This window comes from Dermochelys coriacea, chromosome 4 (genome assembly GCF_009764565.3).
Source record: "Dermochelys coriacea isolate rDerCor1 chromosome 4, rDerCor1.pri.v4, whole genome shotgun sequence".
Taxonomy (NCBI): Eukaryota; Metazoa; Chordata; order Testudines; family Dermochelyidae; genus Dermochelys; species Dermochelys coriacea.
In genome coordinates this window covers 95,262,284-95,289,571 of record NC_050071.1, presented here as the reverse complement: position 1 = coordinate 95,289,571, position 27,288 = coordinate 95,262,284, and the positions used below count along the sequence as shown (strand labels likewise).

General features: G+C 42.9%; 1 protein-coding gene across 1 annotated transcript; it reads right to left on the bottom strand.

Annotated features, from left to right (window-relative positions):
- Nucleotides 1-1,502: 1,502 nt before the first annotated feature.
- On the bottom strand, nucleotides 1,503-16,981 carry COMMD8 (COMM domain containing 8). The gene is made up of 5 exons (XM_038399629.2): nucleotides 16,398-16,981; nucleotides 12,730-12,885; nucleotides 10,764-10,916; nucleotides 7,472-7,627; nucleotides 1,503-1,993 (listed from the first exon to the last, which is right to left on the bottom strand). The coding sequence occupies exons 1-5, from the start codon at nucleotides 16,440-16,442 to the stop codon at nucleotides 1,973-1,975; spliced, it is 531 nt and encodes a 176-aa protein (XP_038255557.1). The 5' UTR covers nucleotides 16,443-16,981; the 3' UTR covers nucleotides 1,503-1,972.
- Between the last annotated feature and the right edge of the window lie 10,307 nt (nucleotides 16,982-27,288).

Sequence of the window (27,288 nt, the reverse complement as noted above, 5' to 3'; positions counted from 1 at the left end):
AGATGCTGGCTCCACACATAAAACCTGGGGGTGCTTCCCGCACCTATGCCCTTCTCCTGGCCTATTCAACCCTAGCAACCCTATTCACTCATTTCAACAATAGAAAGACAAAAACAAGGCTAAAAATGCAACAATAGCCTGAATATCTTTGAGCAAGCAACAAAATTGCTATATTTCAATCAGAAAAATCCAGTGCGTCTCTCTGCATCTAAAACAAAATGCTTGAAGTTACATGTAACTATTCTACGTGATATATGAAGGTTGTTTTTTTTCTAATTCACTCCTACTGGAGATCCCATTACAATTAAACAGTAAAATAAGAGTTCATTTGCAATTATCATTTCTGAAATTTTGTTAAGTAGTACTCTGACCATAATATTAAATACTGGTGGTTCATCACTTTTTCATTAGCTTGCCATACGCAAAACACTAAGTATTTACACATTCATTTAAAAAGAAAAGGAGTACTTGTGGCACCTTAGAGACTAACAAATTTAACACATTCATTTAATTACAAATAGTATTCACTGTGGAAAGAGAAAATTAAAATCCTGTTTAAGGCAGAAAAACAGAAAATAATTAATATGAATTTGCATTTCAGTAATTAAGTGAATTCCTTCATATTGCTTAAAAGACACCTATATTTTATGATGCCAGGGCTAACGTTTCCTTAGAGGGCCAGCTTCTTAAGCAGTGCAAGTTGGCAAAGCTCTATTAAACTCTAACAATGGAGCTACAATCGATTTATGCCAGGTGAGGATCTGGCCTACAGAATGTTGTAGTGGCTGGCTGTTTTCTCTTGGAGATGTAAATCTGAACTCAGGTCTTGCTCCCACACAAGTCAATGGGAACCTCACCACTGAAATTAATGATATAGTCTTGGGTCTTGTACCACACAAATCACTATTATCTGGGTATGAGAGCAGGATCCTGCCCTTTACATCATTTCCGCATCCTCCTGCTGAGAGTCACAAGAATTTATTTGTTAAAGGCAGATAACATGGCTTACTACAATTCACTGCAAGTAAAATGAATGCATAAGTATGTTTTTTTATTCTATTTAAATACAACTAAATGTGTTTTGATAGTAGACAAGCACGTAATAATTTGAATCAGACAGATTTCTGGTGTCAAATTCTCTGCAGAAATTCTGCGTGTAGAATCCTAAATCCTGCCCCCAACCTCTGCAGGTGTGTAAAACCCTCCCTGCAGAAAAATGGCTATGTTGGGCTGGGAGCATTATTCTGACAGCCTTTGTACAGCATATACACTCTTAGACAAACTTTGGAAATAGCTGACCTACTGTTCTGCAAAGCCATCACTTGATTTTATTTATTTATTTTTGAGTCACACTTGTCAGTTGAAAGCCATGCGTTTCTTATTCAGAACTTTGACACTGGTCCAGTTTTCAGAGCAGATTCAAGACAATTATGTGAAACCCACAAGACACAGGTCGGCAGGTTCTGAATGTTTAAAGATTTTTAAATTGTCAAAAGCCATTATCCATGTAAAGCATCAACTGTTTATTACTTTGCTATTCACAAGTATCAAATATTTATGTTCCAGGACACGGGTGTGCTTAACCTTCCAAGGAAAGCAACTCATATTACACTGTTATGTAATAAGTTACTGTGGAGGCAAGATTTCTTATTCTGAACAAAAACAAGCTTATGTACATCTGCAAAAATCTCTTCTCCAAAGTCAAACACGGCACTCAAATTTTTCATAAATGCTACTGTGGTCTTTCATAGGCCTATACAACTTTCAACATTTTCTACAAGGCAACTGTGTTCTTGGTCTAGTGGACTGCAGGCTCTCTTTTTTAACCAAGTTTGTGATAAATCTTCTGGTCCACATCAGTGTTGCTTACTTAACTCAGTACTTTAACAGCATCATTACTCTCCCACTTTACAGAGTATCTCCATTCTCTTTGCAGTCTCTTGTGGAACCATCACTGACGGTCAGAATCTCGTCATTTCAGCTGCAAAACAACCTTCAGAAAGAAATTGAAAGAAGAATGAGATTCAGCTACAATCAGGGCCAGTCACAGGCTCAAGAAGCCTGGACAATACCTTACAAACAAACAGTCTTTGCAAATATACTGCAGGTTTCTGCTTCACACAGCAGACATGGGACACCATTCACAGAGTGAGTCCCTCCTCTCAATATGTACAATCAAGCATGAGAAAACGTTACCTTACTTTCCCCTGCAACCCTGAGGAGAGCACCGAGCAAACTGGAGTCTGCTGAAGCCTGGGCTAACGGAACCCTGGCTGGATAGCCCAGAATCTTGATGAGCAACTGCTCCTTTGGCTTCATTTGCAGGAAACTGAGGAGTACCCATAGGCCTCAAAGTGTTCCTGTGATCAGCTCTGAGAAGGCCCAAACAGGAACTGCTGCCAACTGCCTAGGAGACCGCTCTGCCAAGAAGGAGCAGTTCCTGTAGGTAGCCACAAAGTTACCCCTAAAAGCAAAAGAAGGCTTTTGGCCACAGCAGGGCATATATGGAAGTGTCTGCTGCACCTGGGATGAAGATGACAAGCCCAATGAGTAGCTGTCAGGATGCCTGGTGACCCAGTCCTGGCCCTACTACACTGATGTGCTCATACCACTTTGAACTATGTACGACCATTTTTTTTTTTTTTTTTTTAAACAGCACTATTACTGTCATACTTCTGCCTCATTTAGCATTTGATACTAAAAGCACTAAGAATTACGAGCCAGGATTTCCAGTTGCCAAGCACTCTTGAAGAAGCATTAGAAGTGTTGGCCTGCATATTGCAGCCATGACACTAAGATATTATGGATAGATAACAGCGATTAGTTTGTCAGCTACGTTTACAAAAAAAAAAAACAAATAACTTGACTTAAGAGATAAATAGCCAACTTCTAACTGGACAATTACTTTATTCCATCATTTCTCCACTCATCCTACTGGGAGACAGAAGTTTGTAAACTGTCATTATTCCACTCCCAGGAATTAATTTGCAAACTGGACACTATTAAATTAGGCTTGAATAAAGACTGGGAGTGGATGGGTCATTACACAAAGTAAAACTACTTCCCCATGCTTATTCCTCCCCCGCCCCCAGCCCGTTACTCTCACCTTCTTGTCAACTGTTGGAAATGGGCCATCCTGATTATCACTACAAAAGGTTTTTTCTCCAGCTGATAATAGCTCACCTTAATTGATCACTCTCATTATAGTGTGTATGGCAACACCCATTTTTCATGTTCTCTCTCTCTCTGTGTGTGTGTCTTCCCACTGTATTTTCCACTGCATGCATCTGATGAAGTGGGTTTTAGCCCACAAAAAGCTTATGCACAAATACATTTGTTAGTCTCTAAGGTGCCACAAGTACTCCTCGTTCTTTTTGCTGATACAGACTAACATGGCTACCACTCTGAAACCTAAAAAGAAAAGGAGTACTGGTGGCACCTTAGAGACTAACAAATTTATTAGAGCATAAGCTTTCGTGAGCTACAGCTCACTTCATCGGATGCATTTGGTGGAAAAAACAGAGGGGAGATTTATATACACACACACAGAGAACATGAAACAATGGGTTTATCATACACACTGTAAGGAGAGTGATCACTTAAGATAAGCCATCACCAGCAGCAGGGGGGGGAAAGGAGGAAAACCTTTCATGGTGACAAGCAAGGTAGGCTAATTCCAGCAGTTAACAAGAATATCAGAGGAACAGTGGGCGGTGGGGGGGTGGGAGGGAGAAATACCATGGGGAAATAGTTTTACTTTGTGTAATGACTCATCCATTCCCAGTCTCTATTCAAGCCTAAGTTAATTGTATCCAGTTTGCAAATTAATTCCAAACAGCAGTCTCTCGTTGGAGTCTGTTTTTGAAGCTTTTTTGTTGAAGGATAGCCACTCTTAGGTCTGTGATCGAGTGACCAGAGAGATTGAAGTGTTCTCCAACTGGTTTTTGAATGTTATAATTCTTCACGTCTGATTTATGTCCATTCATTCTTTTACGTAGAGACTGTCCAGTTTGGCCAATGTACATGGCAGAGGGGCATTGCTGGCACATGATGGCATATATCACATTGGTAGATGCGCAGGTGAACGAGCCTCTGATAGTGTGGCTGATGTGATTAGGCCCTATGATGGTATCCCCTGAATAGATATGTGGACAGAGTTGGCAACGGGCTTTGTTGCAAGGATAGGTTCCTGGGTTAGTGGTTCTGTTGTGTGGTGTGTGGTTGCTGGTGAGTATTTGCTTCAGATTGGGGGGCTGTCTGTAAGCAAGGACTGGTCTGTCTCCCAAGATCTGAGAGAGTGATGGGTCGTCCTTCAGGATAGGTGGTAGATCCTTGATGATGCGTTGGAGGGGTTTTAGTTGGGGGCTGAAGGTGATGGCTAGTGGCGTTCTGTTGTTTTCTTTGTTGGGCCTGTCTTGTAGTAGGTGACTTCTGGGTACTCTTCTGGCTCTGTCAATCTGTTTCTTCACTTCAGCAGGTGGGTATTGTAGTTGTAGGAATGCATGATAGAGATCTTGTAGGTGTTTGGACACAAATCAGACGTCAAGAATTATAACATTCAAAAACCAGTTGGAGAACACTTCAATCTCTCTGGTCACTCGATCACAGACCTAAGAGTGGCTATCCTTCAACAAAAAAGCTTCAAAAACAGACTCCAAGGAGAGACTGCTGAATTGGAATTAATTTGCAAACTGGATACAATTAACTTAGGCTTGAATAGAGACTGGGAATGGATGAGTCATTACACAAAGTAAAACTATTTCCCCATGGTATTTCTCCCTCCCACCCCACCCCCCACTGTTCCTCTGATATTCTTGTTAACTGCTGGAATTAGCCTACCTTGTTTGTCACCATGAAAGGTTTTCCTCCTTTCCCCCCCTGCTGCTGGTGATGGCTTATCTTAAGTGATCACTCTCCTTACAGTGTGTATGATAAACCCATTGTTTCATGTTCTCTGTGTGTGTGTGTATATAAATCTCTCCTCTGTTTTTTCCACCAATGCATCCGATGAAGTGAGCTGTAGCTCACGAAAGCTTATGCTCAAATAAATTTGTTAGTCTCTAAGGTGCCACCAGTACTCCTTTTCTTTTTGCGAATACAGACTAACACGGCTACTCTGAAACTCTGAAACCTGTCATCAGTAAATCAACAGATATTTAAAGCACGTATGTCATTCATCAACAGTGCTAACAAACCACTGTACCTTATAAAGTGCCTTGAATAAATGCTGCAATTTGGTTGAGGATGCCTCCAATCCATGTGATTACCATCAACAAATGTATAAGACAGACAATACTACGTCCTTCCCCACCACCACACCACTCCAAACATGTTTAAGTTACTCTCTTCTGCATATTTTCTGCTCTTTCCATTGTCCAATTTGGAACTATTCCAGGGAATTTAGTTTCCACTAACATTAAATTTTTCAATGTCAGATATACTGGCATTCTCAGTGTACAATTCCCTTTCTATCTGTTCTATTAGCCCACAGGAAATAAATGATTGCTTGATCTAGATAAACCCATATAATGTGTCAGAGTCCGTTTCTAGCCACTGATGCTTTGTGGGGGTCAGGAGGGAATTCTGTCTTCAAATCATTCTGTATGTGGCTCTTTTCATATTCTCTTCTGTTCTTTTCATATTCTCTTCTGCTCCCTGTAACTTTCAAGGCATTTTGATCCTGATCTCATTTGTATATTGTGCTTGCTGCATTCCTGCCTCTGTAGAAGGAATGGTTTCAGAGTAGCAGCCGTGTTAGTCTGTATTCGCAAAAAGAAAAGGAGTACTTGTGGCACCTTAGAGACTAACAAATTTATTAGAGCATAAGCTTTCGTGAGCTACAGCTCACTTCATCGGATGCATTTGGTGGAAAAAACAGAGGAGAGATTTATATACACACACACACACAGAGAACATGAAACAATGGGTTTATCATACACACATTAGGGGACGAGAGCTGAGGAAGCGTTGTTCTAAGTCAGCCATAAAGTCAGCTCTCGTCCCCTAATGCCCCTACTCTACTTGCGCTACATTGATGACATCTTCATCATCTGGACCCATGGAAAAGAAGCTCTTGAGGAATTCCACCATGATTTCAACAATTTCCATCCCACCATCAACCTCAGCCTGGACCAGTCCACACAAGAGATCCACTTCCTGGACACTACGGTGCTAATAAGCGATGGTCACATAAACACCACCCTATATCGGAAACCTACTGACCGCTATTCCTACCTACATGCCTCTAGCTTTCATCCAGATCATACCACTCGATCCATAGTCTACAGCCAAGCGCTACGATATAACCGCATTTGCTCCAACCCCTCAGACAGAGACAAACACCTACAAGATCTCTATCATGCATTCCTACAACTACAGTACCCACCTGCTGAAGTGAAGAAACAGATTGACAGAGCCAGAAGAGTACCCAGAAGTCACCTACTACAGGACAGGCCCAACAAAGAAAACAACAGAACGCCACTAGCCATCACCTTCAGCCCCCAACTAAAACCCCTCCAACGCATCATCAAGGATCTACAACCTATCGTGAAGGACGAGCCATCGCTCTCTCAGATCTTGGGAGACAGACCAGTCCTTGCTTACAGACAGCCCCCCAATCTGAAGCAAATACTCACCAGCAACCACACACCACACAACAGAACCACTAACCCAGGAACCTATCCTTGCAACAAAGCCCGTTGCCAACTCTGTCCACATATCTATTCAGGGGATACCATCATAGGGCCTAATCACATCAGCCACACTATCAGAGGCTCGTTCACCTGCGCATCTACCAATGTGATATATGCCATCATGTGCCAGCAATGCCCCTCTGCCATGTACATTGGCCAAACTGGACAGTCTCTATGTAAAAGAATGAATGGACACAAATCAGACGTCAAGAATTATAACATTCAAAAACCAGTTGGAGAACACTTCAATCTCACAAGTACTCCTTTTCTTTTTGTAGAAGGAATGGGAACCTTTAAAATGGAACTTGTTCTAGTGTACAGCATCAAGAACATTTTGTTGTTAGGTAGCAATATCCAGGGCTCAGTCTTGCTATACAGAACCAGACAGGCTAACCATGGTAACCAAACACTATGAAACAAAACAATATAAGAGGGGCATGCCAAATTTTGGGCCCAGGCCAAAGAACTCCAAGCGGGGGTAGAGCAGCAGAGGAAGAAAGTTTGATAAAAATCAACTAGTGTTAATGACAAAAAAAATATTTTAACTGTTCATTAGAGGAAGAGATATTTTTTATAAAACTGTGCAAGAGATATACTAAGACTGCTAAAGATAAACATAAACAGACTTAAATACAATAATAAACTCCACAGAAGCATGTTCCACTGCCAAGTCACTTCCTATAAGGTGCTATAAGAACAGAAATACTGTAAAGTAAAAATGATTGTAATACTTAGGACCTAATTAAGAAAGGATGTAATAAAAAGTCAGTAATAAATACCTTATTAGCTGCTTCCAGAGCATTTATTAGGTTCTGCAGTTCTTCCTTATTCATTTCTACAGAGACTGGCTTAATTTCACCGTTTTCTTTCACATCCAGATCAAGATTTAGAAGTGGCATTTGCAGCACGGAGATCTTATCACTGGAGAGAGCAAGCTGTATATGATGAATTAAAAATCATTTAGAGACATTAAATGTTATATGTCCATCATGCCACCACATCTACACTTTATCTTGAAACGTCACTGTCAGGATTAATGTTAAGTATTTTTCTTCTTGTTCATTATACCCATCCTCTCTCTTTGAAGCCTCAAACTTTCCTTCTGCTTCTTTAGCAACAACTGTTTTCCCCTCCGTTGAAGAATAGTTTGTTAATGCAAAATTGTTCAAAGATGACAGGATAATGGCATTTTTTGTTATAGGTAGCAGTATTGAACCATGTGTTTTGAAATCATTCCTCAAACTTGGGTTGCATGAACTTTGCAATCAGATTTTAAAGCAGATTACATTTTGGGCCTGCCGACACTTAAACAGTGACACTGTAAAGCTTCTTGCTTATTTAGTTTTTCATATAATCCAGCATGCAAGTTATACAATGGAATGGAATTGAAATATGCATCCAGCAAGGGCCAGGATTAGATAAAAAGGGCAAATCTGCTGAGAGAGCAAGCCATGAAAGGATAAAAAGGTAAAAGAGATGACAGTAGGGCTCACTGAACAGTATTTACAACTTATTCAACAAGTATCAGAGTAATTGGGTAAGTACCACAGTAAAAGTATCAGAAAAGAATGGGGGGATATGATAAAGGTCTATAAAATCATGACTGATGTGGAGAAAGTAAATAAGTAACTGTTATTTACTCCATCTCATGACACAAAAACTCGGGGTCACCAAATGAAACTACAGTAAAAACTGTGTTACCTGGCACTTTACCAACCAGAAAGTTCTAGAAACCGGCATTTGTGATATACATTAAAAGTCTAGTTGGCGCGGGGCTGGCAGGCTCTCTACCTGTCTCCCCAGAAGTGCTGACACGTCCCTGCTGCTCCTAGGCAGAGGACCAGCCATTGGGGCTCTGTGTGATGCTTCCGCCCTGCCCTGAGCGCTGGCTCCGCAGCTCCCATTGGCTGGGAACTGCAGCCAATAGGAGCTGAGGGGGCAGTGCCTGCGTGTGGAGGCAGTGCGCAGAGCCACTGGCCACTCTTCTGCCCAGGAGCAGCAGAGACATGTTGCTGCTTGCCGGGTAATGCCCAAGGTAAGCACCGCCTGGATCTGGCACCCTGAAACTCCCCCCACATCCCAACCCCTGCCCCAAGCCTTCTCCCGCACCCAAACTCCCTCCCAGAGCCCGCACCCCAACCCGCAGCCCTGAGCCTCCTCCTGCATCCAAACTGCCTCCATCCATTAGTTAGTATACCTGTTAGTTAACCAGAATTTTTTTTACTTACGAGCACCCCCCCATTTTCCCAACATGCCAAATAAACAAAGCTTTTACTGTAATAGGCAGCAGGTTTAAAACAAACAAAAGGAAGTATTTCATCATATAATGCAGTTAATCTGTGGAACTCTTTGCCAGAGAATATTGTGAAGGCCAGGACTATAACGGTTAAAAAAAACTAGATAAGTTCATAGAGGGTAAGTCCGTCAATGGCTATTAGCCAGGATGGGCAGGGATGCAAAACCATGCTCTGAAGAGTCCCTAGCCTCTGTTTGCCAGAAGCTGGGCGTGGACAACAGGGGATGGATCACTCAATGATTATCTGTTCTGTTCATACCCTCTGAAGCACCTGGCATTGGCCACTGTCAGAAGACAAGATACTGGGCTAGATGGACCTCTGGTCTGACTCAGTATAGCCATTCTTATATTCTTAAGTGGTTTTTTGCACTTTCTAGCCAACTCTGCAGCTGATCAAATACTATTTAACAAATATACAATTTTTCAAATACTGGTAAAATTGGTCAAATGGCATGTCAAAGTTTTTCTACTATTTAAATAAGCCTCAGTAGAAGTTAATTTTTTAAAAAATGTAATAGAAAGTTTATTGACAATTTTGCAACTAAATACAGTACACAACTCTATTCCTTTAAATTGCAGAGTGTGAAGCGGTGCAGGTATTCTTCACATTGGCTAGCAAACACTGAATACGTTTTTCCAGTCACTTGGCAGTATTATCATATACCAGATATAGAGAGCCTGTGACTTGATTTTGGTCCTGTACAATTATGGGAAGGCAGCTGGTCCTATATAACTATTACAGCAGCATTTCCCCAAAGGAGAATTTCTGATTTTAATAAATTGCACAGGCGACTAATGGGAATAAAGGATAAAGCGAAATGTGAGCCACAGAGGAAGAAATAGATAGCTGTAAATTAGTTCAGATGTTATATTAATTCAGAATTAATTCTTAGCCAGAAATTAAAAAAAACACAAAAAACCCTCAATAGGAGAAAGTAACAAGAAACTGCAGGCAGCAACTGGATGTTTTTATAGGTTTGGTTTATATTCTTGTCAACAGTAAATTCAGTCAGTGAGACAGATCAATACTTAGCAAGCAGCTCATTTGAAACACAACATGATGTTATGATATCAGCTGCTGCAAAATCTGGTCCAGTCAGAAACTGACTTGGAGTTCAAAATCATTTTTCGGCAAAAAATATCTACAGTGCTTATTAAATAACAGACTAGCTTTTTGTCCTAACAACTAACAAGGACAGATAAACATAACCAATATTATCAGGATTATTCCTATAATGCACTTCTGGCAGATTAAAATGTTTATGCAAAAGAGCACTTCTCTATAGGCAGATTTTCTTCCAACTTTGGGCAGCACTGTTCTCATTAATAAAATAATACTAAATACAACTGATTTCAATCTATCCCTTAAATGTACATACATTTAGTTATGATCTAGAGAGTTGGTTTTTTTACATGAGTCAGGGAATTCCATCTAAAATTCATGTAGCTTTACTTTTTTATTTTATTCTAAGTACAGGTTTTTTTCTTCTATTCAGTCAAGTTTCCAAGTCAGGGCTCAAATTGTGATGGAGAGATGTAAATTAAATGTATGAGGAGAATCAAAATCTAACAAAAACATCCAAGAAATGGCAATAATGCAGCACAGCAAAGGGGAGCTTATTTTCATGAGCTGTATGCCTTCCCAGCAATTCTTCTGCTCTGGGTTTCTGGTATCCATACAAGTCTAAACTTACCTCTGAATCAGGCAGCCTACTAGAGGATGTGTCTGTAGCCTTCTAGGCTCTGGACAGTAAAAGACACAGATACAGTCTCACCTTTAACTGCCAGTCAAAATCCTGTAGCTGGGCAGAGGAGATTGCATTTATGCTTTCCACCAGTGCATGCCTGATTTCTTCCTTTCTGCCTTTCAAACATTTTGTGATTGCTTCTTGATGGCTTGAGCTCAATTCATTCAACTGCTGAACAGCCTGAAAATATCAGTAAAAAGAGTTTTAATTATGAAGAGAAAAGGTTAGATTTACAATAGAATATATCTGTACTGGATAAGAAGCCAAAACGATAACTGCTACCTGGAGTTATTCAATTTATGCCCTTGCCTCTCCCAACAGGTCGCAATGGCAAACAGTGGGGATAAGCAACCACCAAAGCACCCTAAGATACAGTGAAATTTTTATTCACTATAAAACCTTGTTTATGTGCTAGGGAAATTTGTGCAATGTTTGCTCGCCATCGTTAACAATGATTCAGCTGAACACACTTGAGACTTGAAAAATTCAAGGAAGCTTCCCTTTCAATGCCCCTTTCCCATTGATTTCCCCAATGTGTGTTTCCTACGGTGCATAAGCAAACATGACTCCATTAAGTTTATCTCCATAACTGTAAATTAAATACAATATCACTCATGTATAAACATTGATTGGAGAACGGTCTCTCAAAGGGATACTGTTAATCTGTTTAGATTCCTTTCTTAAAATTAGAATCCACTGATGCGCCCTTTAAAAAATAAAATAAAGTTAACTCTCCCAGTGATAGCTTGAAAGGACTCACTGGTATTGACTGTTTATCTGTCACTCAGCTGCCCACATACACTCTGGAGCTAGCATTCTGGCTGCTTCCTCCCTGCTATCCATAAAATTAAATAAATACATTCCTAACTGTATTTAGGAGCACCTACAAGTTTTCCTTAAAATTAGAAACACACTGTATCTTCCACAATATCAATACCACATCTCATCTCTGCTCATCCTCCCAATAGAATAACTCGCTGACACCCAGAATGATTTATCTCCCGCACAGAGAATGAGGAAAGAGAGGAAATGGGGACATACATACAGCCCAGGCATGAAGGGAGGGGGTAATGGATCACACAGAAACCCTGGAGGAGGGAGGAAGGAAATTGGGGAAACCTGGTTGTGGGGAGGGAGCAGACAGAGCCACTAGGATGGTAGAGGAAGGTGGGAATGTGGGGGAGCAGCCAGAGCCCCTGGCATGGGTGGAAGGGGAGGAGAGTTTGCAGAGTCCCTGCTATGTGGGGATGGGGGGGAGGGGACACAGAATCCCCGGTATGAGGGCACACACAGCTCCTGCCATGAGTGGAAAGAATGGGTGGCCAGGGAAAAGGAATATGCAAAGACCCTTGGCCAGGGAAGGGGGAGAAGAGGACTGTAGACCCTAATGCGGGGGAAGAACACCAAGCTCCTAGAATGTGGGAAGAAGGCAAGAGTGGGGAAGCACACATAGCCCATGGCAAGGGAGGAGGAGGAATGGACCCCACAGAACCCTGAAAGGCATATTAGAGACCTGAGATTGAGGGCACACACAGAGCCCCTGCCATATAGAGGGAATAATGGGAGAACTTGGAATGGGGCATACAGAACCACAGACAGGGACAGTGGGTGGGTGGGGAAATCTGGCATGGGAGAAGGGATGGTGAAGAAAGTCCCTGCTACGGAGGGGAAGTGAGAGTGGGATGCACATAGAACTGCTACTATGTGGGGAGAATGGAAGACCTGGTAGGGGAGGAAGGAAACAGGGGTCACACAGAACCTGGAACAGAGAGAGAATGGGGGGAGCTGCACAGAATCCCTGAAATAAAGTGGGAATCAGAGGGGGCAGACAAGGAACTGCTTAAGGTGATCAAGATTTGGTCTATTTTATTACTATCCAAGTCCTATATTTAACATATGAACCCCACTTAAAATATATAAATATTTCAGGATAGAATAGCAATAGTACTAGGCTTGATGGAAGAAAGTCAAATCTAATTGATGATAGTCTCACCTCTTCATCTGACAGATTTTTGCCAACTGTAGTTTTGAAGTATGTTGTTGTTTCTTCTAATACCGCCATCCATTCTGTCAAATTCCAAACGCTGCCATAATCCTGATATCGACAATATGCACGGCCACATATGCCATCAACTACCTGGTGAAGAAACTGGGGGGGGGGGGGGGGAGAGAAACCCTAAGGCTTTATAATGGCTCCATTATTACCCTACACAAGAAGCAAAGTTCAGCAGACAATTCAGGTGTCACTTTTGCCTCAGAGGCTGGATGCTGAAGGAATGCCACCCTGGTATTGTGTAAAGGGATAATGTGCAGCTAGAGGTAGCATATTCTGGAAGAGCTGTTAAAAAAATTTAAAATAAAGAAATCCTGACTACATCACACAACACTTTTCACTAGAGGAGATGTGTTTAATTCCTTTGCTTTGGCCAGGTTCCACACAGGGTAACTGCATCATGCCTCTTCATCGGGATAGTCCCCCCCCCCCCATCTTCTGTTATGCAGTATTGATATGTGCTATTAAACTATCACTGAGTGTCACGTGAGTGAGGTACAATGATCTTTCTGAAGAACTTTGGAATCTTCAAAATTAAACGTGCAACACAAATACAAGATGTTAATAAGTGAGTATCCACTGCTACTCTAATTCCCCAAATCACCAGCCACTTGCATCCAGAAATGCTCCCCTAGTTTCTCTATCCTCAAGGCCCAGTGCAGCAACTACTTTCTTTGTGGCTGAAAAGGACTGACTAATACTTCATTTACCAAAAAAAAAAAAAAAAAAAAAAAAAAAAAAAAAAAAAAAAAAATCAACAATAGTCAGAGCTGTTGTGACAGCAGCAGAGGATTCTGGGTTATTGTCAGCGTGGAAAGTCATAGTACAAAACAAATTAAACACTGACAGTTGTGAGGAGGACTGAAGAATATCTCAAATGTTTTATTTGTACTGGTAGAAAACTATTAGATACATGATAAGTAGGGCTGTTGATTAATCGCAGTTACCTCTCACGATTAACTCAAAAAAATTAATTGCAGTTTTAATCGCACTGTTAAACAATAGTATATCAATTGAAATTTATTAAATATTTTGGATGTTTTTCTACATTTTCAAATATATTGATTTCAATTACAACACAGAATACAAAGTGTACAGTGCTCACTTTATATTATTTTATTACAAATATTTGCATTGTAAAAATGATAAAAAATATTATTTTTCAATTCACCACCAAGTACCGTAGTGCAATCTCTTTATCATAAAACCACAACTTACAAATGTCAATTTTTTTCTTACATAACTGCACTTAAAAACAAAACAATGTAAAACTTCAGAGCTTACAAGTCCACTCAGTCCTGCTTCTTATTCAGCCAGTCACTAAGACAAACAAGTTTGTCTACATTTACGGGAGATAATGTTGCCCTCTTCTTATTTACAATGTCACATGAAAATGAGAACAGGCGTTTGCATGGCACTTTTGTAGTCAGCACTGCAAGATATTTACATGCTAGATATGCTAAACATTCGTATGTCCCTTCATGCTTTAACCACCATTCCAAAGGACATGCTTCCATGCTGATGACACTTGTTAAAAAAAATCATGCATTAATTAAATTTGTGACTGAACTCCTTGGGGAAGAATTGTATGCCTCTTTCTCTGTGTTTTACCTGCATTCTGCCATATGTATCATATTATAGTAGTCTCGGATGATGATCCAGCACATGTTCGTTTTAAGAAAACTTTCACTGCAGATTTGACAACACACAAAGAAGGTACCAATGTGAGATTTCTAAAGATAGCTTCAGCACTCGACCCAAGATTAAGAATCTGAAGTACCTTCCAAAATCCTAGAGGGACAAGATGTGGAGCATGATTTCAGAAGTCTTGAAAGAACACCACTCCAATGCAGAAACTACAGAACCCAAACCACCAAAAAATAAAATCAACCTTCTACTGGTGACATCTGACTCAGATGATAAAAATGAACATGCACTGGTCTGCACAGCTTTGGATCGTTATCGAGCAGAATCTATCATCAGCATGGATGCATGTCCTATGGAATGGTGGTTGAGGTATGAAGGGACATATAAATCTTTAGCCCATCTGGCATGTGAAATACCTTAAAACACAGCTATAACAATGCAATGCAAACACCTGTTCTCACTTTCAGGTGACATTGTAAACAAGAAGCAGGCAGCATTATCTCCTGCTAATGTAAACAAACTTGTTTGTCTGAACAATTGACTGAACAAGAAGCAGGCAGCATTATCTCCTGCTAATGTAAACAAACTTGTTTGTCTGAACAATTGACTGAACAAGAAGTGGGCTTGTAGGCTCACTTCACATTGTTTTATTTTTGAATGCAATTTTTTTTACATAATTCTACATTTGTAAGTTCAACTTGCATGATAAAGAGATTGCACTACAGTACTTGTATTAAATGAATTGAAAAATACTATTTTATTTTTACAGTGCAAATATTTATAATAAAAAATAAATAAAGTGAGCACAGTACACTTTATATTCTGTGTTGTAATTGAAATCAATATATTTGAAAATGTGGAAAATATCCAAAAATATTTATATAATCACAATTAATTTTCTTAATCGCACAATTAATTGTGATTCATTTTTTAATTGCTTGACAGCCCTCATGATAAGCTAATAGGAGCTGACTGGAGAGAAGGGAACAACAGGAGAAAGATTTCCGCAGCTCATTTTATTAGGATTTGATGGATTAATACAGCCTCACTCAAAATTACATTTAAAGACAAAAGTAACCGATACCCTTCTCCTGACACTTAAAAGTATTTATCTCATTACTTCTAAGAAGTTAAGACCCAATCATCCCTTCAAGTTTAGTGAGCTGAGGGAATCCTGATCCATACAGAAACATGTCCACTAAAACTCCCCAGGATGGTCGTCATTGATGGTTTACTGTATTTTTGGGGGGAAAGCAAGGAAGCCTCCCAGCTGGGATGGGAAGGAGTCGTTGTCCTGAACATTCTTCCCTTCCTAAACAGCAAGTATCTATGCCTAAGTTACTTAAAATATTGACCACAGAAGTTTAGTCAATAAATCCCAGAAGCACCACGTGTGCTGGGATTGCTTCCCTCGGTGTATGGTGTGAATGCTGAGGGCGGGGGAGCGGGGACCCCAAGCCGGACGTGCACAGCTGTAGTGGCCCAGGGCTCCCTAGATGTTACCGACATACACCCGTAACACAACAGGGGGAGCTGGTCTGTGTGTCCCCGAGGAGGGCAGGGCGGCTCCTGTCAACCACACACGGTGAGGAATTCGGGGCGCTTCTTCTGTGCCTACGTACAGCAAAGGGGGGGGCGTTATTAGCAAGGACGAGACGCCCCGTGACCTGGGACTAGCCGGGAGATGGCGGGCCCTGGGCCCTGGCCCCGAGCAGGCTGCGGCGCCGACAGCTCACGTGCAGCATGGGGCGGTGACGCGCTCCAGGGCGCCGGGCCCCGAGCCGGAGGAGCCAGGCGGGCGCCAGGTCACGGCCGGGGCCGCTCGCTGGCCACGGACAGTCCGCCCGGCCGGGCGCGGTACTGCGCCTGCCCGCGCCGGGCGCCGGGGCGGGGCGGGGCTGCGGGCGGCCGGGGCCCCGTCGCCACAGAGCCCAGCCCGCTCCGCGGGGGGCGGGTCTCACCTTCAGGACCTGGTCAGCCCGGAGCTTCTCCAGCAGCAGCAACATCGTCCTGCCCAGTCTGCACCCTGGGGGCGGGGCGAGCGAGAACACGTGACCCTCGCCGCTCCAGTTCCTCCGGAAGTGCCGTGAGAGAGCCTAGGCAGGATGGGAGAGCTATAGAGCGCATGCGCGGGGACAGTGGGCCGGGCGACGGCTGGCTAGAAGCGCGCATGAGCAGCGAAGGGGGGGGGGGGCTTGTCCGGGTGCAGCTGCCGCAGGGGGCCCTGGCTGTTGGGGGTCTCATGGGGTGGGCGGTGCCCCAGGGGAGTAGCTGCCTTTGCTAAGCCGTGGGAGCGGGGTGAGGTGCAGCCTGGCCCGCTGGAGAGGAGCGAAGCCGTTAGCCTGCGCTGCTGCCTGCCGCTCGCTCGCTCCCGCCTCGAGCTCTCCCGGGGGCGGTGAAACTTCGCAGCGGGGGTCCACGTAATGATCGGGCTCGTTCTGCGGAGCAGGGGCCTACAGCGCAGGGAGGTGGCCGGGCTCTACTGCAGGGGACTGCCGGGGAGCTGGAGAGAAGCGCCATGGGGAAGAGGCTGAGACTGTCAGACGTCGCCGCTGGCTGCAGGGCTGCGCGGGGCTTCTTTGCCAGCAGCAACTGGGCGGGGCGCCAGCACAAAGGGGCCCTAATGCGAGAGACTAAGGCCTTGTCTACACTGCCACTTTACAGCGCTGCAACTTGCTCACTCGGGTGTAAAAAAAACACCCCCCTGAGCACTGCAAGTTTCAGCGCTGTAAAGTGGCAGTGTAGATAGTGCACCAATGCTGGGAGTTGCTCCCTCATGGGGGTATTTTTTTTGCTAGGAGATGGTGCCCTCATTACACAGCCACCTTAAAAGTGCTGCCGTAACATCGGCTGTGTAGACATACCCTCGCTCTGGCCTGGAGCCCTGCAGACTCCCATTTGCTTGAATAGAAACTGGAGTGGAGAGGGCACCCTGGGGCCTAAAGAGCCCTGACTGGATTGGACTGGCGCTCTGAGCCACAGACAGGAATTGCTGTTACTCCTTTTGAAGTCTTAACTGTTTAAGCTGCTAAACACCCTGGGGATATTTGCAGACTTTCCTTTTTGTGCTAGTCCTAGTAAAATACCCTTTGCTTAGTCATGTGTGAGTGGTCAGACACACGGGATAGTGCCTATAAGGCCTAGCTGCTGAAGCACCTACAGTAATTGCCTCAGAGTACTCATGGGGGAATTGTGTGCCATTGCATGTGCACAGAATTCATGTCTCACGCAGATTTTTTTTTGCTTCCATGCAGAAAAATGACTTTCTGACAGGGAAACAAAGGGAAGTTGCAACCGCAGTCACTCACCACTCCCTAGCTTTCAGAGTAGCAGCTGTGTTAGTCTGTATTCGCAAAAAGAAAAGAAGTACTTGTGGCACCTTAGAGACTAACAAATTTATTTGAGCATGAGCTTTCATGAGCTACAGCTCACGATCCGATGAAGTGAGCTGTAGCTCATGAAAGCTCATGCCCAAATAAATTTGTTAGTCTCTAAGGTGCCACAAGTATTCCACTCCCTAGCTGCACAGGTTCATTGTTTCAGGCACCCAGAGCAGTCATCAGAGAGGTAAATCACCACAGGGCTGGGGCCACCTCAGCCAGTGGCTCCTACCCTGAGCTGGGATCAGCTGCTAGTCCTCGCTGGGCTGGAGGCAGGAGAGGATGGGACTTCCTGTTCTCCTACAACAAGTGGCTGGGGCTGTGTCAGACCCACCCCCAGAAACCTCCGCAAGCTGCAGGAAGCTCAGGATCCTCCCCTCCTCCTTGCCCCCATTGCTCCTCAGCTGTGGGGCAGGGGTTACTGTATGGAGAGCTGCTCCCCCATCTGCCCAACTCCCATGCAGCTGAACCTCCCATACCCAGATACCCCCTGCCAAGCCGCACCCAATACCCCCCTAGTCCTCCATACCCAAACCTCACCCCATTGAACCTCAACCCCTGCATTGGGAGCCCCCTGCACCCAGACCCTCACCCTGGTACCCAGACCACCCCCCATTGAGCTCCCTGCATTCAAACCCCCACTCTGATGAGCCCCACCACCCTGAGCCCCTACATACAGACCCCCATGCCACTGACCTCCAACTAGCTATGCCCAGACCCCCTGCTGAAACCCTTACACCCAGACCCCTCCACTGAACCCCAACCACTTTCACCTGGAAGCCTCTGCAGAGTCCCATTGCCCCTGCACCTGGAACCCCACTCCCAATGGGCCTCTGGGCATCCAGATCCCCCCACACCTAGACTCCCCACTGTGTTGCCTGCACCCAGATTGTTGCACGCAGAATCCTCTCCCCCCACACCTGGATCCTGCTTGGTTGATCTTGACTGCCCCACGCCTGGTGCAGAGGGGCAGGGTCCCAGGGTGTTTCTGGGGCAGGCCCAGGCCTTGTGCCATGTCAGGCTTAGGTGCAGCCTCACCACTGAGGCTGTGTCCCAAGGGTGGAGAGGCTGCAGGGTGATCTCTCATCTTCGTGCTGCCAGTGACCTGTGCTTCCCACTGCCAAGCCGGGGCCTCTGCATTTATTTGTTGACAAATAAAACTTGCAGAATATTGCAGAATTTTTAAATTTTTTGATGCAACATTTTTCATTTTTGGCACAGAATGCCCTCAGGAGTACTCTGAGATGTGGTACACTTGGTATGCTAATGGCACCCTTGGGGTTTGGTGTACTGAACAGCCACAATAATTACAATTAGTAAAACCTTTTCAAGTCCTTGAGTAAAAGGTGTTGTGGAAGTGCAAAGTATTTATTTAAACAAATTAACAAACTTCCTCAGCATGTATAATATAAATGTATGAATTAAAACCCCTTACAACAAAGTACTGAAAGCCTCTGCTTAATTTTCTGCCTGTGAATAGTCCCAGGAGACTTTAATTCATAGAAGTCAGTGGGACAACTCTTGCCTAAAATTAAGCTCCCACGAGAGAGTTTGAAAGTGGGTGCTAAAATGACAGACCCATGAACAAGTTGGAGAAACTGTTACAATACTCCATTGGTGGAGAGTGGCACTAAGGCCACATGATGGTTATCTCTGCTTGAAGCACATCTACTCCAAACGGTGGCATGGGCAGCGTTACACTTCTAGAACCATTTTGTGCGGCTGTTTCATGTATTAAAGTAATGTCAGGGGAACAAATGGGTAGGATGCCATATTTTTCATATTTTGTGCAGTAAACTCCCAGACAGGCAAAATTACTGCTATTGAGCTAGGGTGGCCTACAGTGGAGTTTGCTCTTTCCAAGGGAAAGTTTCTGTCCATCTCAGATATCTCTTATAGTAATAAATCTGTGTTTTTTCAGAGTATACATTTGCCATTCTTGCTACATTATCAATTTCCAAAACAATATAATGGCTTCTGAAAAAAATAAACATTTAATTTTAAAATTTAAATCTAAATAGTATTTGATGCTATAATTGAACGTACAAAACAGCATATGTATAGATGAATAAATTAAATTTTAGAATCATTTTCAGTAGTAGTCCCATCCTCCTGCCCCTCCAGGTATTTTCACTTGTAACCTTGTCTCAAAAATGCATGGTAGATCATTGGAAATGAGGCCAATTTCATCTGTTTGTAGTACAGTCTGAGACGCAATAAAACAGAACAGCAGGGGGAGTGTTACACAAAACAAAGCTTCAGGTGATCAAAGGTAACATGAAATTAAGAGACCGGATGAAGAAAAGACAATTTGGGGAAAGAAAAAACCTGGGTGAATAGAGACAACATATGCACATAGAGGTATGTCTACACTTCAGACTTAAGTCAATAGTTCAACTTACAATCACCTCAGTAATTACTGCACTCTATGTCTACGCTACTCTCGGTGGTTCACTTCCTCACCAGGAGTTCTTACACTGACTTAAGAGGAGCAGTGTGGGGAGAGTGAGAGCCTGGGCTCTCAGTTCCACATGCAGCTCCCTGCTGGAAGCCCAGCTTGCCCCTTTAGCTCTGGGTGGGGAGCATCATGCCCAGAGCCTGGGCAACTGCTGGGCTCCCAGTCTGGAGCCAGGAACCTGGATACAGTTGGGAACCTGGGTGGCAGCCTGGCTCAGAGCAGGGAGCACAGACCTTGAGGGGCAGCAGGGAGCCCAAGCAGCGCCCGGCAGAGAGCCAGAAGTCCAAGGGGCAGCCTTGCTAGAGGCCCCCACCTGCCCTGCAGTGATAGCTCAAGGACAAGAATGACAGCCAACAGCTGATGTAAGTAAGATAGTGTCTACATGAACACAGTGTCGCCCTCACTTCACCAATGTAGCCCCCTACACCTCTTGTGGAGGTAGAGTTATTGCATCAGTGAGAGCATGGCTGGAGCGTGGGCACTGACATAATTGGGGGGTTGACATAAGCTGCCTTATATTGACCTAGCTCTGTAGTACAGACCAGGCCAGAGATTGAGAAGCTCTCAGCTGAAGGAGATCAACACAGAACACAATGTGACAGGGCAGCAAACTTGGCACACGGGTAGAAAATGTATTTGATTTGATGAAGCCTCAGTGAAGAGATTTTCTAATTTCATACACATTTTTCAATTTTGAATAGTAAAGAATGTCACTTAGGATAACGGTGGCATAATGGCAAAACCCTACATTTACTTTACTGAGGGGTGAGGAGGATGGTGGGATTGGGGCAGGAGATCAGAACTGGGAAATGTTCCTGAGCCATCCTGCAATAGCAGAGCAGTTTGGCTCAGAAGCCTGAACAATGCGCTTCATAGCAGTTCTAATTGTTCTTTTAAAAAGGTCAATCTCCTCTGCATTGCTCTCAATGGCAGCATATAGACAAGGCCCTAGGAACTTCACAGACTTTCAAAGAGGCAGACTACTCCTTCATGGTGCTCCTTCAATCTCCCTCAGCCTGCTAGTCAAAAGAATGCTCTGCTGGAATCATTCCCAGCTGCTGCGTCAGTGTGCCAGTCGGGAAGAAGCTTCCTGCACACTTTTAACAACCTTCCCCCATTTGTACAATAAAAGGTAGGATTTTGCTCTTAATTTTAATATACCTTTTTAGGAAATAAAAAGGAAATAAAAATCTGCTAGCCATTCTCCCCTTTGGGACCTGTAGTTCTAGATTCTAGAGGAGGGGTACTGTATTGTGCTTTACTTGCAAGTGTCTGGGTCTCACTTTCTGATCAATCTATCAGACCTAGGCTTTAAAAGTAATTTTGTATATTTATTTAAATCAATCACTTTTCTCTACTTTTTTTGTGGGATGATGATAATAAATGAATTGGGAAATATTTAAATTGATTACTTTTCTAGTTTATCCACCAGAATGATTACACCAGACACTGTTTGCATGTATATTTCATCAGTCTCATGTTTTCACACTACAACAGTTGCAAAGCAGAAGGTATGTCTACACTAGAAATGCTACAGCTATAGCTATTCTGTCACTTCTTCTGTCTCTATAATAAATCCACCTCTTCAAGAGGCAGTAGCTAGATCAATGGAGGAAGTGTCTACACCAGGGCTTACGTCAGCTTTTTGCTTTGCACAGGGTGTGAAATTTTTCATAACCCTGAGTGATGTAGCTAAGTTGACCTAACTTGGTAGCATACACCAGCCCAAAGTCTGAGGCCTTGTCTACACTTAAACGTTTTGCCACTTTAACTATGCCAGCATAGTTAAAATGGCAAGTCCAGCCCCATACAGTAGATGTAATTATGCCTTATAAAAGTGCTTATGCCAGAATAGTTTATTCTGATTTGGTGAAGCAAAGAAGCTATACTGGTATACAGTATCTTATACCAATATAATTGCATCTTTATAAAACTTTTTAAGTGTAGACCAAACCTGAGGCATTAATGGCAATCAATGAACCAATCTGATTTAGACCAGGAATCCAGCAAAGCTTAAATATAAACTTGTTCTTTTGTACTAATGAAGTGACAACAAGAAATTACATGTACTGTACCTTCATTTAGTTCTTACACTCAGACCTACCATTCAAGTTTATAATAAGAAAAGCTGACTAGACAACACTGCATGATGCTCTGAGCATTTTTATTAGCTATTTACTCTGTACAGTATATATTCTGTAACATAATCCTCACTCTTAAATTGTTGCAGTGGTTGGAGACTCCTTGTATTAATATTACAGTTGTAAGTTAAGTATACTCTTGAGAACATTTATGCTCTTGAGATCAAAGCTAAAACCCTGTTTCCTAACGTGGTTGTGGAACCATGTTTTTTCATCCACACTGGCAATAAAATTATGTTACGACATGCTGGCACCTATCCATGCCAGAGAACCATGCACTATGGATAAAAGCACTACATGAGTACTAAAGACAGACACTATCAAAAACATCCTGCAGCAGTGTGTATCAATTTAAGTGCATAATTCAAAGCTTACAGAAACCTTCTGAGTACCCTCAATAAATACCAGCCTCATCTCCCCTACACTTAAGTTTTTTTCTTTGATGGAGAAAAGATCTGTCAGTTTGAAATATCTTCTGGTGGTTCTTAATCTTCAGGGGAGGCCCACAGTCCTTTACCCTTCTGGCCCGTTAGGGGTAGACCCAAGGCATTTATTCCTTCTTCTGAACTCGGCTGACTTTAGAGGTATCTTTTGACTCCTTTTCTAGATAGCTTTTGAGTAGGAAATTTCTTACATCTGTGAGGTCTTTAGCCTAGTATCCTAAGGGCAGAGAACCATGACACCTCACTTCCTATCTTCCTGTTCTCTTCTAATATACTTGAGGACATAAGCCATCAAGGAATGACAAGCCAAGACAAGAGGAGGATTCAAATGATGTTATCAGATGCCTTATAGGCAGGAGCAAAGCTGCATATGTACTAAATGACCACAATGAGGAATAACATTAAAAATGCGTACAGTACATGAAAGAACTGGTGTTATGGTGGTGACAGAGAGGGATGCATGAAAATACTATAATGCTAAAGGGGAAAGAAGAATACAATTCCTGAAGTCCCATGTTGTTCACATATGACCCCGTCTCCTTGCTGTTTTGGTGTTTCCATTTCTTTGGCAAGGAGTGCATTCCTTGATCCCCAAGCATATTCTTATGTCCAGGAGGGCAAAAAAAAAGTGCTCTCAGGTTATAAGAACAAAGGCAATGATAATGAATAGGGATATCCCCATTCAGAGTCAACCCATTTGATCCCTTACTCATAGAGGAATGACAGCCAAGGAATGCAGTAGGAGTCTCCAAGGACAGGGGTGAACTGATGGGTCCTCTTCCTGCAGTCACTTAATTTTGAGTAGAGAGAGCCTTCTGCACTAACATGTGGTCATTTCCAAGACCCTTAACCTGATGCCGTCCCAATTTATTTTCTCCATTAAAATTAACAAGCACAGGTATATTCCTGAGAATCTTGGATCTTGAGATTTCATTGAGATCACATATCTCCCCATAACCATATTCCATCAAGGGGACAAGATTTTTATATATATATACAGACACATCTTTTTTATGGCTATCAGCTCTCTGGATAGATAAAGCATTCAGGTTAGTTTTGCTGCATTGTGATGTTTTCATCAAATGCACAGACACTACTATTTCAGAGCCATTTCCGGGCATGTTCCATAAATGGCAGATGGCCAAAGATAGCATCCACGTGGTGCTTGGAATCAACAAAGTTAACATAATAAAAGTGTTTAATGACTATAATGTGTACAGCTTGAGATTCTTTCCACACAGACTGCAACTCTGTATCAGTGTCCATTGTTAGGACAACCCTCTGCTGGAACCCTGATTGCAGTCATTTTGGAAGTTGGATGAACATTTCAAATATTATTTTTCTTCCATCTCTCAGCTGCACAGAATGCAGGGTATTATGATTGGCTTCTTTAAGATGTCATGAGTAAGGCTGTGTAAATAACCGATTTTTTGATAAGGTGGCCAAACGGAAAAATGATGAAAAAAATCATTTTGGATTGACCCCCAAATTAATTTTGTTAATGTTTCGGCAAAACAGAAAAGTAAAAAAAAAAAATCTTTTTGGGTCAAATGAATCATTTTGTTTGATCCAATAAACAAATATGGAAGTAAAATTCTAAACAAAAAGATTCAAATCAAAAGAAAACATTTAATTTAGAAAATGTCAAACCAAAAAGTTTTGACTTTCTTGGAATTTTCTTTCTTTCTTTTCTTTTTGGCTGAAAAAATTTGTTTAATTTTACATGAATTTGTGAAATGTTGTGGTTGACTCAAATATTCCTTTTTCTCCCCAAAAGAGTTTTATTCAAAAAATTTTGCCCAGCTGTAGTCAAGAGCAATTACGACATGTTTAGATACCAATGGGAGAATAAATGGTTTATCATGGTCATTGTTGCGAAGACCTCAGTGTCAGTCCATTGACTCTGTCCTAGTGGAATTTTGCAGAGACTTAGGGTTACCAGACATCCAATTTTTAAAGGGACAGTCAAATATTTAAGCCCTCCTGCAGGTGTCCTGACTTTTTCTTAAAAACAGGCAAATTGTCCCATATTTTCTGTTCCCCACCCCACCCCATCAGTAGTGGTGGATCCTCCTGCTGGCCAGATCCCAGCTTGCCAGCCGCCCGCCCCCCCCAGCAATGAGTGGGGCGGTCCAGTGGCTGATGATGGGGGTGGGTGTCCAAGGCTGGTGGCGGGGCAAAGCTGCAGCGCACAGGGCCAGCCGCTTCCCCTGCTGGTCCGTCAGTGCAGTCCCTGCTGCATGCCAGCTCTCAGCCACCAGGGCCCCACTTCTTCGTTCTGTTTTCGGCTGGCACTGGCTGTGCAGTGTGAGCTGCGGTGCCTGGTGCGTGTGGGCAGGCACCAGGCGGCAGCCAGTTATGTGTTGCCTCTGCTGCCTATCCATCGGCCCTTTACGTGCTCCCCCTCTCACTGTCCTCTCCATGCTTTGCCCCTTTACCCCCTTCCAGCCCCACTGCTCCTCCATATCCTCCTGGCGGGGTGTGTCTTGCTCCCAGAGCTGTGCGGAGAACCAGCCCCTGGTCGGAGCGCTCAACTCACCAACAGCCTGGCCAACAGGCTCCTTCCTTCCCCCACTGCCTCTGGCTGGGCCGGTGCCCTGGGAAAGCTCAAGACGCTCCAGCCCGTGGCGCTGGCCAGGAGGAGCTGAGCCCTGCATGTGCCAAAGCCCCACACAGCTCAGCATGGAGGGCAGAGAGCGCTGGGCAGGGAGGGTCAGGTCAGTCGGTCACCTCTTCTGTGTGAGAAAGATGTACAGGAGTGCATGTGTATCACCTCTCCCCGTGTGAACCCTAAAGTCTGAAAGATAAGAAGTTAAATAAAAAGAAACCAACTACAGAGTATTTCTTTTTAACAGAGGCTCAGTCAACGTGATGTTAATTTGAACCTTACGGTGGGGATAGGTTTGATGGCTTTTCTCTATACCAGTCTGAGTGAGGATTCCCTTATGCCAGGATAGAAGGAGAGCTTTCCAGTTGTGAAGCTATGCAGTTCTGGAAAGGCTGAATATCAGGCAAGCAGAAGGACCAGAGGTTGTACAGGCCTAGCCACTCTAATGACACGCAAAATGTTGAAAAATAATGTCATCCTCATTTCTAATGCTAACGAAACAAATCAGTATATGAGTTCTGATTTGCATCTCATTTTCATGCCCTGCATGTAGATTTTCACAAGAATGAGACAATATACTTTGATTTTTAATAATATTTTGTCACTCTCAAAATGTTTCCTTTGCATTTAATAAAACATAAAAGGAAATGCCCTGTAGGTAAACAATGGTGACTCTTCGCACTTTCGATTAAAACATCTAGCAGAAATTGGAACATACAGTAAAACATGCTGTACCAACACTTGATAACAGCCAACAGGGTAGAAACTTATGCATTAGCAACATGTAAATGCATCCACTGTGTCCATCTGACCTCAGCAATATGAGGGATTAATTTAAAATATATATATATATATTATATACTTCTGCGATTCATAATGTCATCACATTATGGTTCTACTATAGTTATCTATGTGTCTTGTTTGTTGCATATAATATTTAAAGATACCTAATGCAACACCTACAGTGTGTAATCCTTATCCGGATCCATCATGATGCATGACTGCAATGTAGCTATGTGGATTTACATCAGCTGAGAATCTGGCCCTTAATTTTTAAAGATAGCACTATCAAATATCACTTTGGGGAACTTATGTATTAATGATATTAAAATATTTTGTGTATTTATTACTAACTACAAATGCTAAATACTCAAAACTTATCATTGGCACTAATTCCGAGAAAATACCAAACTAGGCATGAAGACTGAACTGTTTTATCACCCTTAAAGGTAATCCCCTCTAGGATAACGCACATTGTAGAGGCAGTATGGAGTTCATATGGATATGTTCCATAAATGTTTTGTGGATAAATAGAGAATTTTATTCTCTAAGCCTCTAAGCACATTTCAGAAATTCTAATTTCACTCAGTCTTTTACTGGTGGCCTAATTCTGTTCTGATTGAAGTCAAAGATAAAATTCCTGTTGACTTTAGTAGAGGCAGTTATGCTTTTGAAAATTCCACCCTGAAAGCCCCACTCTCTCCTCAGACACTAAAATACTTACCTCTCTCATTGAAATAAGTGGGAGTTGTGCATAAATATACAAAAGCAGAATTGAGTGCTAAATAAACTGGGGGATATACATGAAATTGGAAGGGGCAGGCTCAACTTTGAAATATGGGGGCCTTATTAGGACATCCAAATCCTGCACGTGGGTGCTCAAATTGGCCCTTAGACACATAAAACAGGTATCTCAGTGCCCACATGTGGGATTTGGATGCCTTAACTTACACACCTAGGTATAACAATGGGCTGTAAAATGAGATAGATGTGCCTAACCATGCATGAGAAGGGATCGGAAGTGTGTGTTCAAAGTTTTTCA

What these genes read in the sequence shown, in the direction of transcription:
- COMMD8 (XM_038399629.2), bottom strand. Translation starts at nt 16,442, where the DNA reads ATGTTGCTGCTGCTGGAGAAGCTCCGGGCTGACCAGGTCCTGAAG. An exon ending in ATTTTGACTGGCAGTTAAAG is followed by an intron (nt 7,628 to 10,763) that starts GTGAGACTGTAT and finishes CATCATATACAG; the next exon opens with CTTGCTCTCTCCAGTGATAA. An exon ending in CTCTGGAAGCAGCTAATAAG is followed by an intron (nt 1,994 to 7,471) that starts GTATTTATTACT and finishes TTCTTTCTGAAG; the next exon opens with GTTGTTTTGCAGCTGAAATG.